The 13,602-nt window shown below is 44.0% G+C and overlaps 7 protein-coding genes across 7 annotated transcripts; 4 read left to right on the top strand and 3 right to left on the bottom strand.

The window, feature by feature from the left end:
• Nucleotides 1-2,152: 2,152 nt before the first annotated feature.
• PHALS_02656 (uncharacterized protein) lies at nt 2,153-3,595 on the top strand (the record flags this gene model as incomplete). Its single annotated transcript, XM_024717076.1, has 1 exon — nt 2,153-3,595. The coding sequence occupies one exon, from the start codon at nt 2,153-2,155 to the stop codon at nt 3,593-3,595; it is 1,443 nt and encodes a 480-aa protein (XP_024582611.1).
• A 151-nt stretch (nt 3,596-3,746) lies between these two features.
• PHALS_02655 (adaptin ear-binding coat-associated protein 1) lies at nt 3,747-4,502 on the bottom strand (the record flags this gene model as incomplete). Its single annotated transcript, XM_024717075.1, has 1 exon — nt 3,747-4,502. The coding sequence occupies one exon, from the start codon at nt 4,500-4,502 to the stop codon at nt 3,747-3,749; it is 756 nt and encodes a 251-aa protein (XP_024582610.1).
• Nucleotides 4,503-4,586: 84 nt separating this feature from the next.
• Nucleotides 4,587-5,837, bottom strand: PHALS_02654 (bystin; the record flags this gene model as incomplete). Its single annotated transcript, XM_024717074.1, has 2 exons — nt 4,587-5,710; nt 5,807-5,837. The coding sequence occupies 2 exons, from the start codon at nt 5,835-5,837 to the stop codon at nt 4,587-4,589; spliced, it is 1,155 nt and encodes a 384-aa protein (XP_024582609.1).
• Nucleotides 5,838-5,964: 127 nt separating this feature from the next.
• On the top strand, nt 5,965-6,770 carry PHALS_02653 (rho gdp-dissociation inhibitor; the record flags this gene model as incomplete). The annotated part of the gene is made up of 4 exons (XM_024717073.1): nt 5,965-6,036; nt 6,097-6,214; nt 6,274-6,687; nt 6,754-6,770. 4 exons carry the CDS (start codon nt 5,965-5,967, stop codon nt 6,768-6,770), a joined length of 621 nt encoding a protein of 206 aa, XP_024582608.1.
• A 1,159-nt stretch (nt 6,771-7,929) lies between these two features.
• Nucleotides 7,930-8,241, top strand: PHALS_02652 (uncharacterized protein; the record flags this gene model as incomplete). Its single annotated transcript, XM_024717072.1, has 2 exons — nt 7,930-7,987; nt 8,150-8,241. The coding sequence occupies 2 exons, from the start codon at nt 7,930-7,932 to the stop codon at nt 8,239-8,241; spliced, it is 150 nt and encodes a 49-aa protein (XP_024582607.1).
• Nucleotides 8,242-9,113: 872 nt separating this feature from the next.
• PHALS_02651 (uncharacterized protein) lies at nt 9,114-9,345 on the top strand (the record flags this gene model as incomplete). Its single annotated transcript, XM_024717071.1, has 2 exons — nt 9,114-9,250; nt 9,306-9,345. The coding sequence occupies 2 exons, from the start codon at nt 9,114-9,116 to the stop codon at nt 9,343-9,345; spliced, it is 177 nt and encodes a 58-aa protein (XP_024582606.1).
• Nucleotides 9,346-10,357: 1,012 nt separating this feature from the next.
• Nucleotides 10,358-10,894, bottom strand: PHALS_02650 (uncharacterized protein; the record flags this gene model as incomplete). The annotated part of the gene is made up of 2 exons (XM_024717070.1): nt 10,358-10,444; nt 10,781-10,894. 2 exons carry the CDS (start codon nt 10,892-10,894, stop codon nt 10,358-10,360), a joined length of 201 nt encoding a protein of 66 aa, XP_024582605.1.
• Nucleotides 10,895-13,602: the final 2,708 nt, after the last annotated feature.

Below are 13,602 nucleotides of genomic sequence, written 5' to 3'. Positions count from 1 at the left end.
ATTCTTGTGGAACCAAGAAACGAGCTCGAAGAGCTTTCCGTTCGGCAAGCTCATCTTCAGTAATGACCGGGGGCCCGATGATGTGGACGCGTAACGATCGAGTTACCAAGCTCTTCGCTTCCACAGCGAGTTCCGCCGGGCGGAAGCCATATTCCACACGAGGGTCAATGACCGACCGTGGATGGGCGCGCATCACAGCCGCCTTACGGGCAGCTTCCAGCTGCCGCTTCCGTGCCCCATCGAGATAATTGGTAATTACACGACGTTCCTCAGGTGACGAGAAGTTAGAAAACGGACATGTGGTCAGCAAGGCGCGAGCAGGGCTCGTCTTAAGCCGCAGATGCGGCTCGCCTTCCTCACCATTCCATCCGGGAAAAGGAGTATAAGGCTCGTAGGCGACCACCACCACATCCACAACAAGGTCACTCGTCACCGTTAGCGTGCGCGGAGCGCAACGCTCGGGCTCATCGAGCCTAGAATTTACATCCCTCAATGCCGCGGAGACACGATCCGACATGGCACCGTGTGCAGGAGATGAAGGTGGGCTCTGCCCGTGAGCGTTGTCGGAACAAGCGAGACTTGGAGACTTCGGTGTCATTGACACAGGGTCCATTGAGCACGGAAGTCGTTTCGTTCCAACGCAGTGTCTAACGGACACGCAAGCCTCGTTGAGGCAATAATCGATTGGAACCGTAAATGTTCTTAATCTTAATGGGGGAGGGTGTAACGGGGTTATACAAACCTAATAACAGGGGTGTGTGTCACACGAGATGTGCATGATGTGACCACACACCCAGTCAAGAATTCGGTACGGGGCTAGGTTGCCAGTAGTTACGCATATATTTAGATTTTACTATGTATACTAGTATATTCTCAACTTTTAAAGTTAGGATAAAAATATAGTCTGGAATTTAAACCGAAGAGTCGATCTGCCTTGGGAAGGCAATGATCACTCTTGGAGTAAGCGGATTGCGATCCGCTAAGTCATACTTGGTTCTTGTAAAGAACGAAAGGTCGGTGACCTAAAGTACGCTTCCTTAAGATTTTTGCTGCGGCAGCCCCGCTACACGCGCCGATGCCAGTTTGTGGCGCTTCTAGGCGTGTTACAACAGCACATTGCTGTATCTTGTGAATGCCTCTAGAGAGCGATTACCGCATCTGATTCTTTGGTCACTATTCTCCTGAACCCTTATAAGATAAAACTTTTCAAGCGGGTCTTGTTGTCTCGAGGATGGATAACTGAGTATATCGTACTCCTGTTAATTGTTCGTTTTCATGTCTTTTCACGACTCAGTCGTGAGATTGACTACAAGTGCTATTAACAATAGTAAGGACAACGGCGTTGCCTTGCACTTTGCAGAAGCGAAACTTCAACTTTAAGAATTGACGTGAACATTCGCCAGAAAGTTGACCTCTACGTCTTACCCAAGAGGAGGCGTTAAAATAATTAGTTGCCTAGGATGCTTTGCCCGTTCAAGAATTACGTATATTGACGATGAGTTCCAAAACGGATATTTTAGTGATACTTTAAACTATTACTAAAATATCCGTTTTTACCAAATCCCAAGATAACACTATCTGTATTGCTTGACGTAAAGCTGAGAATCCACGCGCATCATGGACCTCTTCTTTACGGAGATCCAGTGGCTTCAGAAATACAGAAGCATCGGTAATTTTTGATACTCACAATAACACTGTATTATCAAGAAGATGTAAATACACATTACATGTTCTGTGTGTGTACACAATAATTTGCTTCGAAAAAACTTTGTGACTTGTCGACAAAACTTCTTTTGAAGTACACGAATACAATTAAGCGTGTAAGTGTTGTCACCAAAAGCGAAAGTATTACCGAAAGCTATGAAAAATGTGTCCTCACATGCAAAATATTCTAATCTATAGTAACTTCGATGGTGCAGAGAGCAAGAACTTAAGTGGGCACAACTTTAGGCAAAAGAAGCAAGTTGAAGAAGCGCTTGCCTACCTCTACAGTGTGGAATAATCAGATAGACAGCAATAATATTAACGTCGTCGACTGAATAGTTATTTAGCACAAAATGTCGTATTTTGATACATTCTGCAATAAAAACAGCCTACTCCCACAAAGAAAAAGTAATGTAACGGGATCTCACTCTCTTGCTGCGCACGCACCATGTCCAACGATGACAAGTTTCTAATCAGTGAGGCATTCCTAGCGTGCGAGGACAAAGAGTATCAATCGGCTGAACTCACGATTATGCCCGTGATGGAGACTGTAGAGTCAGCACGTATGAAACAGCAATCTGCCTTAGAAACGACGCTCGGTGTAGCTTTGTCCGCTGCCAGTTTCGTGCTATACCCGTACGTTGCAGCAGGCAAAGCAGTTGCTCATGTTACATCCATAGCTGTGTCTGCTCCTCTTCTTCTGCACCACCACGTACGTTCCCGCGTCGCACAATCATGGATGCCTTTACTAAAGAATCATAAAGCGGAGGACAAAGCGAATCTCGTTGAAGAGCGCTCAAGCAGAAGATCTAGCGGCACCCATTGTAGTAGCATCGAAAAGTTTGAAGAGCAGAATAAGCCGCAAGATAGCGGTAGTATGTCCCAGTTGCTGCACCTGCCAGTGCGTTTGGCATACAGCGGTGTATTCACAGTTGTGGTGATTCCTACGCGGGTCGTCACTTATAGCGGCCAAACGATTTCTGCTGCAATGCTGAAATCCCATCAGCTGGCTTTATTAGCTATTGCAGAATCAACAAAGGTTATGACGAGAACGGGGATGCGTGCAGCGAGAAAAATATCACGAGGTGCAATGTCAACAGTGAATTTCACAGCCTCAACACTCTCTGGAGCTGTAGGAGTGTCCATTAGGACTGTAAGCTATTCTATTCCTCCATCGATATCAAACGCAGTATGGCAGGGGGTGGACATTACTGGGAACGCGTCCGTGAATGTGTTGTCCCATGCTATAACTGTGCCATCGTATCGAATGCTAAAAACATTGCTACCTATAGAGACTTTGTTTTCTGAAGAAGAAGCGGTGGCACAGACGCGATCAGCTGTTAAGATGCTCGTAAAGCTTTTTGGCCCACAAAATGCAATTTACATGCTGAAATGGATATACGAGACAGTGAATAGTGAAGAAGTATTCGACGCGTTCTTGTTGTGTCGCGACATTGTACAGGAATTGCTAAATGGGGACAATTATCGCCATGCTAGTTCAGCCACGGGCTTCACTAAGGTGGCTATTGTGATGCAGGAGGCGTACAGCGTGCTGCCATCGCTTGATGAAATGCTTGATGCAGCGGTTCTTTTAGCAGATGTTTCGGACGAGATGGTCGATGGTGCTGTTTACTTTGCTAGTGGAAAAGATTTTGATGCACGGGATGAAATAAGTGAAGAAGAGAGAATTTCACGCTTTGAGTTTGTAGATGATGCCGTTTCATTCACTGAGGTAACCTTTGAGCGTGAAAGAAGTGGAATGTCATCAGACGAGGAGCTGGATCCCATTCTGGACTCGGGAATTTCATTTTTGTCGCGAGTCTGTGATAGTGAGGAAGCTACGTCTCTCTTTAATACGTTCGGTGATGTTCTTGATATTTTGATCGACTAATACTTCGAAATGATATCTTGAGCTGATCAAACAAAATAAGCGCGCGAGTGTTGACCATTGTTCCAACAGACTTACCAACTTAACACAAGCGTAGACTATCCTACCAGTAATTTATAGCCAATTTCCAATTTGGATGATATTGGTGTTGTCATCAAGCCGAGACAAACTCTCCCCAATCTTCCTCGTCATCAGCAATTGTCGACATCGACAACTTCTGAGGACACGCCATATTCTCTACCTGTTCCGTTGAGTGGCATGGCGGTGGCGGGATAAGCGGTACCTGTGCAGGACTCACAGCACCTTCTTTTCCACACTTGCGATCCTTTCTACATTTATCTCCGTCCTCACTGGCGTTAGTTTTTAGATTGATTCTAAGGGTCGTTCCTGGGGGTAAACTTAAGTCTTGTTTTACTAAAGAAATCGTCTCTGCAGCTGTTGTAGCCGCACCGGGTTGCACACCGAGCTGTCGCAACACATACTTTGCATAATCTTGTAGCGTTGCCTTAAAATTGAATGCCATTGAGCGAGCTGAAAAGCCGATGCCGACGAAAGCGCAACGCTCACTTTGCTCGTCCTCTACGCGTAGCATGAAGTAACGCGAAGAATCCACGCAATCGTGTACATATACGTCTAGACTGAGTTCACGCGTGATCCGCAAAGGGCACTGAGCAAACAATGTAGGGTTCACAGAACCTTCTGCTACAGGTTCAAAGAGCTGCACATAGCACGCATCACCTTTCTGCAGCACGCGTACTGAGCCAGTAAAAAGAGGGTGCGCAGGATCCCATGCATCGGCGCGCGGCGCTAGACTCGTCACTTGACCCGCTGGTACCTGGTAGACCCATACATTCTTCTCATTGAACAACGTGCGCTCTAGCTCGAATACATCCGCTGAGTCCGTCATCATAGTTACTTATTGTTCTGATTGAATAAACCGATTTATCTACAAAATATATCACCTATTGAGCTAAAAGGGTCTTTGACTTTTATACTACTCGTTAAAGATTTCGCGACGAATCTCCGGTGTGATCTGGTGGTGAAAATGCTGCTTCAGTAATGGCTTCATAGCCTCCTTGTATTGCTTAGGAATATCGTTCTTGTAACGCTGCGCAAATACTAAGAGAGATTGGTGCCATAAAACTGGAAGTTTGCGCGTGTCCGACGTAAAGCGCAAAAAGTGCTGACTCAGTTCAGACACCACGCGCGTGGGTAAACTATACTTTTTGTTTAGTAGCACCCGGATGAACATGCTATTACCACCCGAATACTCCATGCTTGATAACTTCATCAATGTCGCGGCAGAGTGGATCACAGGCACCGAAACTTTGGAAAGCACACTGCCAATGATCGCAGCTTCCCGCTGACTACAGTTTTTAGACTCACAGAGTGGAATAATTATACCCTTAAAAAATGCCTGTGGTTTGTACAGTGCCTTTTTTAAAGCCATGTACAAATGAAAGTTTAAGCGCTTGTTATCGTGAATGTCCTGTCGAACGTGCTCTAGCAAAAAGATGTTGTAAAAGCGCTGAGCCATTTTCGGGTTCAAATTTGACGCGAACAATCGCGTAGCTGCACGCATAGCGTGCGGCGACCACTTCTCGGGACTCGTAAGCCATAGAATGTCTTCCCAGTAGCTCAGGCTTGGAATCACCTTAAAAGCTTTTGGCAACTTTCCAGACGTGTACCGCTGCAGAATTCTCCCTACTCCCGTGTACACTTCTACGATTTTTGGATCAAACTTACTGTTTTGCGGTGCCTGATCATCTCCACGCTCACGAGCTTCTTTTTCAAAAATTTTATTCATTATAATATCTGCTAAATTGCGGCGATCAGGAGCACCCATCATAAAATTAGCAAGTGCTTCTTCATCTTCCTCACAGATTTCGACATCCTCCACATAATCACCATTGAAACGCACAAGATCCTGGCTATCGTAATCATCCATATCCTCATCGTTTTCATCCGCAGACTCATCACTGCTATCCTGCTCCTGCTTCCTGGATACTGTTGATATCTCCTTGTGCTGATCTTCCTCCTCTGCTTGCTGCTGCTTCGCAAGTGCCAACGTGCGACGGCTCAGCTTTTCAGGTACCACGTCCTCCGTCATATCGTCATCTGAATCAGTGACATCACGATGATTTTTTTTGTTATTTTTCTGGTCATACCATGGTTTGTTATCATGGGCTAGCTGCTTCTCAAGCGGACACGCACGCTTTGGCTTCCCCTTCTCGGTCTTGGGCATTGTTTAGAATTAACAATTGGCTGTGCGTAATTTACTTTTTAAGCACCAATAAGAGCTAAAATAAAGAATTTATCCTTTTTATTAATTGAATAATGCACTTGGAGTGAAGAAAAGATCGCATCGGAACATGGCAGCTAATGGGACTACGACTGTCCGCGACGGCGACAGTGACAACGTCACTTTACCGACAAATTATCAAGTGCGCGATCTGTGCGAAAGCTATGGCAATAAAATACAAGACTGATTTCATTGCTATTAGATAAGCACACAAGCAATTAAGTCGGTTGATGAATTGTTGGCAAAAGATGCAGATGACGAAAGCTTACGCAAATACAAAGAGCAGCTGCTTGGATCGGCAGCTCATGGGGATCGAGGAGGTTAAAGTTTATTTAACGTAATTTGTGGCTTCCTATAAATCGTTAGCGTTTCATTGTAGATACAACTGATGGTCGTCGCGTGGTGGTGGTCGAGTTTAAGGTCGAACTTGAAGATGGACAAGGGGACATTGTGTACAATTTGGACACTCCAGCTGGAGTTGAGCACATGCGTACGACACCTTTTGTCATGAGTGAAGGATGTCGTTATCGCTTCATCATTTCCTTCCGTGTAAACCATACGATTGTTAGTGGTTTACGCTTCCACAATAAAGTGAAAAAGACAGTACTAGCGACGCACGATGCAATTGTGTTGGGATCTTACGCCCCGCGATCGGAAAGCTACGTGTTTACTTTCCCTCGTTATGAGTGGATGGAAGCGCCATCAGGACTTTTTTATCGTGGCAAATATATGGGTAGGATTATCTTTGATGACGATGACCGTATGGAACACCTCAAATTGTTCTATACTTTCGGTATGTTGCTAAACTATTGATGCAAGAGGTGATTGCTAAGTTATTCGGGTGCTGCAATGTGCTTAGAGATCAAACGTGAGTGATGTGATCAAAGTTTCTCCACCAGGTTAAATTGAACAAATATATTGCTCTTTGTGTAATAATGACCTGAATCACTTCCCTACCAACTGATCTCAGTTCTTTTTAAATGATCGACTTGACGATGTGTTTACGGTGCACACACACTCATAAATCGGATAAACTGGTCGATAGATTGTGACTTCACAGCACTCCCGAATCTATGTGAGAATTGCGTCACAATTTGATAAAAACGAACTCTGTCACCGCATAATTTAACGCCAGCGCCGACTTGCTGTAGCGCCAATCAAGCAGAAATTCGTCAACACGAGCGTAATTCTATGGTGCCAGACGTCTGTTGGTTTCATTGTTCGAAGAACAAGTGAGCAGTGCAACAGGTGAGAAACAACTCTGTAATGCTTAATTGAGTAATTTCATCATTATCATGGCTTGATGGCTAATTCTAAATTATGAGCTGCTTGGGAGCCACGATTATAGTTGTAGCAGATCGCTGAAGCGTACACATTCTCAGTTTCTCTTTGGCTGCAAAACTTAAAAGAGAAACTTGTACAAAGAAAAAAAAAGTGAAACGTCATTGTCAAAATCGATAAAGCGCAGAGTGTATTCTGATAACTATTTCGACTGCTTAAATCTCTTGTTTCTTGAGACAGATAGATTCTCTTTGACCGATGCTGGTCTTTGACTAACCTAGTGCCGTCCACCTTGCGGGTAGTCAGCGCATGGTTGGTCTTAATTCCGTGTCACTCGCTTTTTCAGCTCGCTTTACTGCTTAGTTGGCTGTTGTTGTTAATTTTTGCAATAAATTATTACAAAACGTAAGTTATATATAGTAGTGTGCTTCAGCAAGTCTAATTTCAGTAAATCACGTTGTCTGATCGGTCAAGTCAACTTCAGTCAAGCAAAGTAGTTAGAAAGGCGAGTTGATTGACTGACAAATTTGAGTGGGAACCAAAATCTCAGACTATCACCGGACATGCAAGATAGTCAAACTCATGTTCTCTACCGCACAATATACAGCGGTCCTTCCAAAACACGATCAACATTATTTTTTGGTTGTCAAGTTGACCTGTGCTGACGTCATCGTGAGGCACTCCAATAGAGGACCAATCTTAACCCTCCTCATGAACCGGACAGTCGGTCGTTTCAAGTGACTCGCGGAGCTCGATGAAGCGTGGTGTTAGCAAGGACTTTGTCAAGATGTTCGCAGGTTCATCCTTTGACGGTACGTTGTCAAACTTTTGGTTTGGTTGCTCTCAATACGATCACGAACAGAGTATGCTCTAAGGTTAATGCAACAATAATTCATGGTAATGCTGAGTGCCGACTTATTGTCAACGTAAATCATCGAGGATTCGTGCTGATTGTTGCCGATCATACCTAGTAGGGAGCGAAGCCACACAGCTTCTTGGGTCGCCAGCATTTGTGTCATGTACTCAGCTCTTGCCAATGACAATGCGAACGTTTACTGACGCTTGATCATGACAACGACAACAAATACCTTAATCAATACCGAAGCCTGATTATCATCATTATTGCGGTCGTGGTTGTTGTGAACAAAAAGACATGGATCCTCACGACAGTGGTTGAAATACCCTGTTGAACATGTCACAATCGAGCTTTTACATGTCACAAACCACACAGTTGTTGACTGCTTGAGTCGATACAAAACTACAACGAAGCTTTTGCACAGATCAGGCACCAGCTCGAGTACCTTGTCGAATGTCTATGTACACATCGTCCTTGACATCACCATGCAGGAACGCTGCTTCGATGTCAAAGTGGCGAACGATGCAGTCTCGTCGGCAACATTCGGAAAGCAACTAGAACTCGAAACGGGTTAGTAGGTTGTCGTGTAATCAAGACCGGGATTCGGAGATACCAACGAGCAACAAGTCGAACCTTGTTCCGCGATTGTTCCCATGCCCATCATACTTGTGAGCGAGCATCCGTTTGTGACCGATCACTTTGATAAATTTTAGACGGTAGACAAAATCCTATATGTGAATTGTGGACAATTTCACTCCGAATAGCTTCGTTCCACCTGTCCGCACTGAATCATAGTATCACTTCTGCATGCGTCAGTGGCACTTCGCTTGCCACTTAAGCAATCTGATACTCATCCAGCCTTGTCCGCTTGCTCTATGGCATATACGGACCATCGCCAGCAACACAACCCTCTGTGAGTCGAGGCACATTCGACGAATCGACAGTGCTGCTGAGAGGTACATCAGTGATCGACCGGTTTCAAATCTTGTTACGTTTGGTCGCGCTGACCTTTACTAAACCCAAGTCGATCTTCATCCTTTTTCCAAAGACGGCAACAGTGAAAATCAGTAGCTTCCGTCAATATGACAGGCGATGCGAAACGTGAAATAGAATTTTCTTTCATACCCGGGATGACAGCAGTTTTTCGTGCTACCGGGATCAAGTTAATGCGAGTTGGTTGCAGCGTATTTGAGCCTGAAGCGACAAGAACTTCCAAGACGTGGGTCTGCTATGACCCATGTCTGTTTCCTCGTCCCAATTTGAGCTTGAGACAGCTCAACATGCGATAAATTTGATCCTGTGGACTTGATTTAATTTTATTGCCAACCATGACATCGTCGTGATCAGGCGGTCTTTGCAGCGGGGGCGCCGTAGCTCTTTCGCTTATTGAAGCTTAGTTGCGGGTCGGCGACGTTCGTTGTATACTTAGAACAAGTATGAGTGTAGCGGATCGCAATCCACTTAGTTTACGAGTAACTACATGCTCAACGCAAGGCTAATCAACTCTCCCGTTTGAATGGTAAACTGTATTCTAGTTTCTTTCGCGGCAAAGCCGCCCATATCTAAATCTTAAGCTTTCCTATTCATATAGAAAAACCTAAATAAATGTATAATTACTGGCTATTCCCGCCACGTACTGACTGCTTGTTAAGTGTAACCCACACCATTCCATCTTTTGTGACCCACACCCTTCGTACCAAGGCACGCGAAACCCCGTTACAGTCTTGATGTTATCGCTCTATACGGATCCTTCAACAGAACAACACTGGGTATGAGGCCACTCATCAAAAAGCACACTACGCATCGTCACCAAGTGTTCCCCCCCAAACACGATAGGCCTTCAATTCTTCGGCATACCCAATTAACATAGAAAAATGCGCCTTAGCTTCCCATTTCAATCTTTTGCTCTTTAAACTCATTTGCATGTAGTATACATATACATGCGTCACTTCACAATGAAAACGACCCATCTATTTGTGACGCCGTTCTGTTTTGAATAGTCGAGAGGAGATGTTTAGTGAACAATGCCACGCGAGGCACAGGCTTTGATGAACGCCTTGCTGGTGTACTCACCACCCTTGCCGGATCTGATGCACTTGACTCGACGCCGATACTGCGTTTAGCAAGAACCTTGAGCGTTACAAAACACTCCAGCACTTGATACTTTGACGCAAAATATAACATGAACACCACACGACTAAAGTCCGCCAAGGCATGAGAGTGTTTAGTTCCCCACCCTCTCTGCTTTTGACTTGAGTGGACCCATCAGAACATATTAAGCAATCTCAAGCAGCTCATTCGTCTTCTTATCACACCAAGAATGGTGTTAGAACGGACTCGTTGATACGTATCCACGCGCGAAGCCATCGCATATACCCTCTTTAGGCTGCAGTACTGGAACACAGTCCACTTCCTAACCAAACAAAATCCATTTGTGGTTGTGAAATGACACTGCGCCTTGCGCCAAACCACACGTTTGGATTGGGTTACACAGTTGACACATATCACCTCATCCACGGACACTTCACATAAATATATTTCTGACTTTTGGGCTCGCTACAACAATAGCACTGCTTGGGCTTTCATAAAAATGTACCACCGCAAAACTTGCTACCGACGCTGAATAGACAATAACATTCTACTCAGCAAAGAACATGTAGCACGTCCACCAGTTTCACAGATGCTGAAATAGACACCAACATTATATTGTAACACGGCCTCCAGTTTCACACGTACGGTTCTTGCTCACCTGGAAACGAGCGGTACTAACAGCGACAACTGACAGGCGCTGACCATTGGGAAAAATATACAATCGGACGATCGAGCCGACGATCCTCAACGAACTCTTAACAGCATCGGACATATGGAGAATTAGCCCTATTGTTCAACAACCATGCCAACGCTGACCTGAGGCACGACAGGTGGATGAGAACACAAACGCGTTATAACCACCATCATTTGTCCGATTTGGATAATTTTGATGACAAAATTCTTTATCCCCACCCTTAAAACTGCCTCTGAGATTGTTTTTTTATCTGACTACCACCGTTGTTGTTGCCATAGCTTTTCATTCGCTGACACTCACAATTGGCGCGTTCCAACCGTAGATTTTTTCAACTCTTGTAGCCTTAAACACTTGATTCTATATTTTATGTTTCGGGTTTCGTACTCGCCTCGGGGCATCTTTTTCACTCTAATCACCCCACCTCGTCGTGAGCCTCAATTACGAACCATCGCATCATATTCGGCTGGCAAGCTCCCAGAATGGACCATCAACCTCTCGTCCCCCGTCGTCTTCTCATCCACAGCATCATTATAAGCATACACTTCATCAAACCCTGAAAATGCGTTTCATGCGATTCCCACTAGCGCCCATCGAATATCATGGAGTTACGCAGCTGCACACATTTGTGCGAAGATTGCATTGCAAAGAAAGCACAACACACATCCCATGCTTCAATCGCCGAAGTGGCTTCACGCACCATCGATTGGTACGTGAGGCCCGACTGAGTCGAAATAATCGCAAATGCCTCGACATCTTAAACTCTTCATTGTGGTAATCAGTGCGGTGCGTTCTCGTTAGACACAGTTACCGCAGTGATGAGCACAAGAAACCTTTCATACCCAACGAGAAGCGCATAAGAAACTCCCACAGGAAGTAGTGTGATTAATCCAGCGTCTCATTCTGGTCGATTGAGGTTAGGCATATAATCTATCAACATGCAGAGACAGTTGGTTGAGTCACTTGAGTCCGACAGACTAGTTTGGTAGTTTGGTAAGTGAGTTGACTGACAAATAGCCCCGATGGAAACCAGAATGTCAGTTTGTCATCCTAAAACATGCAAGAGATAGGAGACTCTCGTTCTCAGCCACATATGTGCAATTATCTTTTCCGAATACGACCAACAAATTTGAGTCAAGTTGTCCTGTGCTGACGTCACCATGAGACACTCCAATTGAGGTCTACTCTCAACAAAGCCGCCTTTTCGTTGAAACTGAAACGTGACGAAGGCATAAAGGCGACCCCTCATCGCACTATAACATTACAAGAGATATCTTATGAGCAATAATTTGTGGAGTTTATTCGTGAGTGAAGTCCATCATCCGTTAAGCTTCTCCTGATGTCAATGTGCTTGAATGCCGGGAGGTGTCACTCTTTCTTTAACCTAAGATGGGAGGGCGTAACAAAGTAGGTCATGTGCAACTTGCCTTTTGTGTAACGGGTTTACACGTACCCTGGTAACGATGGTGTTTGTCACATGAGATGGGCATGGTGTCACTGCACCCAAAAAAGAATACGGTATGTGGCTAGGTAGCCAGTAGATATGCATGTATTAAGATTTTACTATATTTATCTAGGAAAATCTATACATTTAAAATTAGGAGTCTTTACCGCAAATAAAAATAAATAAAAATCATGTTAAATTTTAAACGGAAGAGTAATTAGCCTTGGGGTTAGGGCAATAATTACTCTCGGAGTAAGCGGATTGCGATCTGCTAGCTCGTACTTGTTCTAAGTATAGAACGATAGGTTGGTGACCTAAATTACGCTTCCTCTAAGCGCAACGCTACGGCAGCCCCGCTGCATGTGCACTGTGAGTATTAAGTTTAAATGTTCACTGCCTTTCTACCCTCGAATTAGAGTATTTTAGAATTCAAATGTCCTCACGCTTTGCCTGATCGAGTCCAAATCGTTAATTGTCAGTAACTTATCAATATTTCGACAGGAGCCCATGATGCTTTCGAATTAAAAGGATATCATGTGCGATGCACGTCGTGAGAAAATGTTCAAAAAAAAAAAATATCTATATATAACAATGTATCAGCCGTCTTTGTATAGAAATTAAATTCTTGTTCATGGAACACAGTTATTTAAAACGATAATTAAATATCATTACTGCATACAAATGCTTAACAACCCAACTTTGAGGTATTAATTCGCAGAAAAGACAAAGAATAAATCTGAAAGCTTTTGTACATTTGACCTGTCTCTCTGCCATCAGCTTGTGCCGATAAATTTTAATAAAGAAGAATTAATAAAAATCTACCAGATACGCATAAAAATAAAATTAATATACCAGATATCTAAAAAATAAGAAAATATACCAGATGTATACTACTTCAAAAATAGTTATTTATATATGCACATGTATACATCTCGCAATTAAATGAACCATTTATGGGGTAAAAGGCTATTACAGTGAAGGGACGTCATGTCTGGGGAAGGAACCCTTAAACACAGAGCAATTAGTCAACTTTCACCGGTAAAATTTAAACCACTTCACAGCCCCCACCATCACCCGATTTACCTATTTGCTAATAGCGAATATGGTACATACACTTACTATTTGTACCATCAATTGCTGGTGACACGATGGTGACACGAATGTGCCACATCCTTCTTTAAGTATGATTGCGTGGTGATGCTAAATTTTTTCGGTCTGTTAGAAAGTGACACTGAAGTATCGGCGTTACTTGCAAGTAATAATTTCGATCAACAACAATGAAGTATCGGTGTCGCCTGCAAGTAACTATTTCGACTAATAAGACGATATCATTCAAGCGGTTGTT

The sequence above is a fragment of the Plasmopara halstedii genome (assembly GCF_900000015.1).
Source record: "Plasmopara halstedii genome assembly, contig: Scaffold_2061, whole genome shotgun sequence".
In the NCBI taxonomy this organism is placed as follows: Eukaryota; Oomycota; class Peronosporomycetes; order Peronosporales; family Peronosporaceae; genus Plasmopara; species Plasmopara halstedii.
Note: the sequence above shows the minus strand (reverse complement) of the source record. Positions and strands in the feature narration are given on the sequence as shown.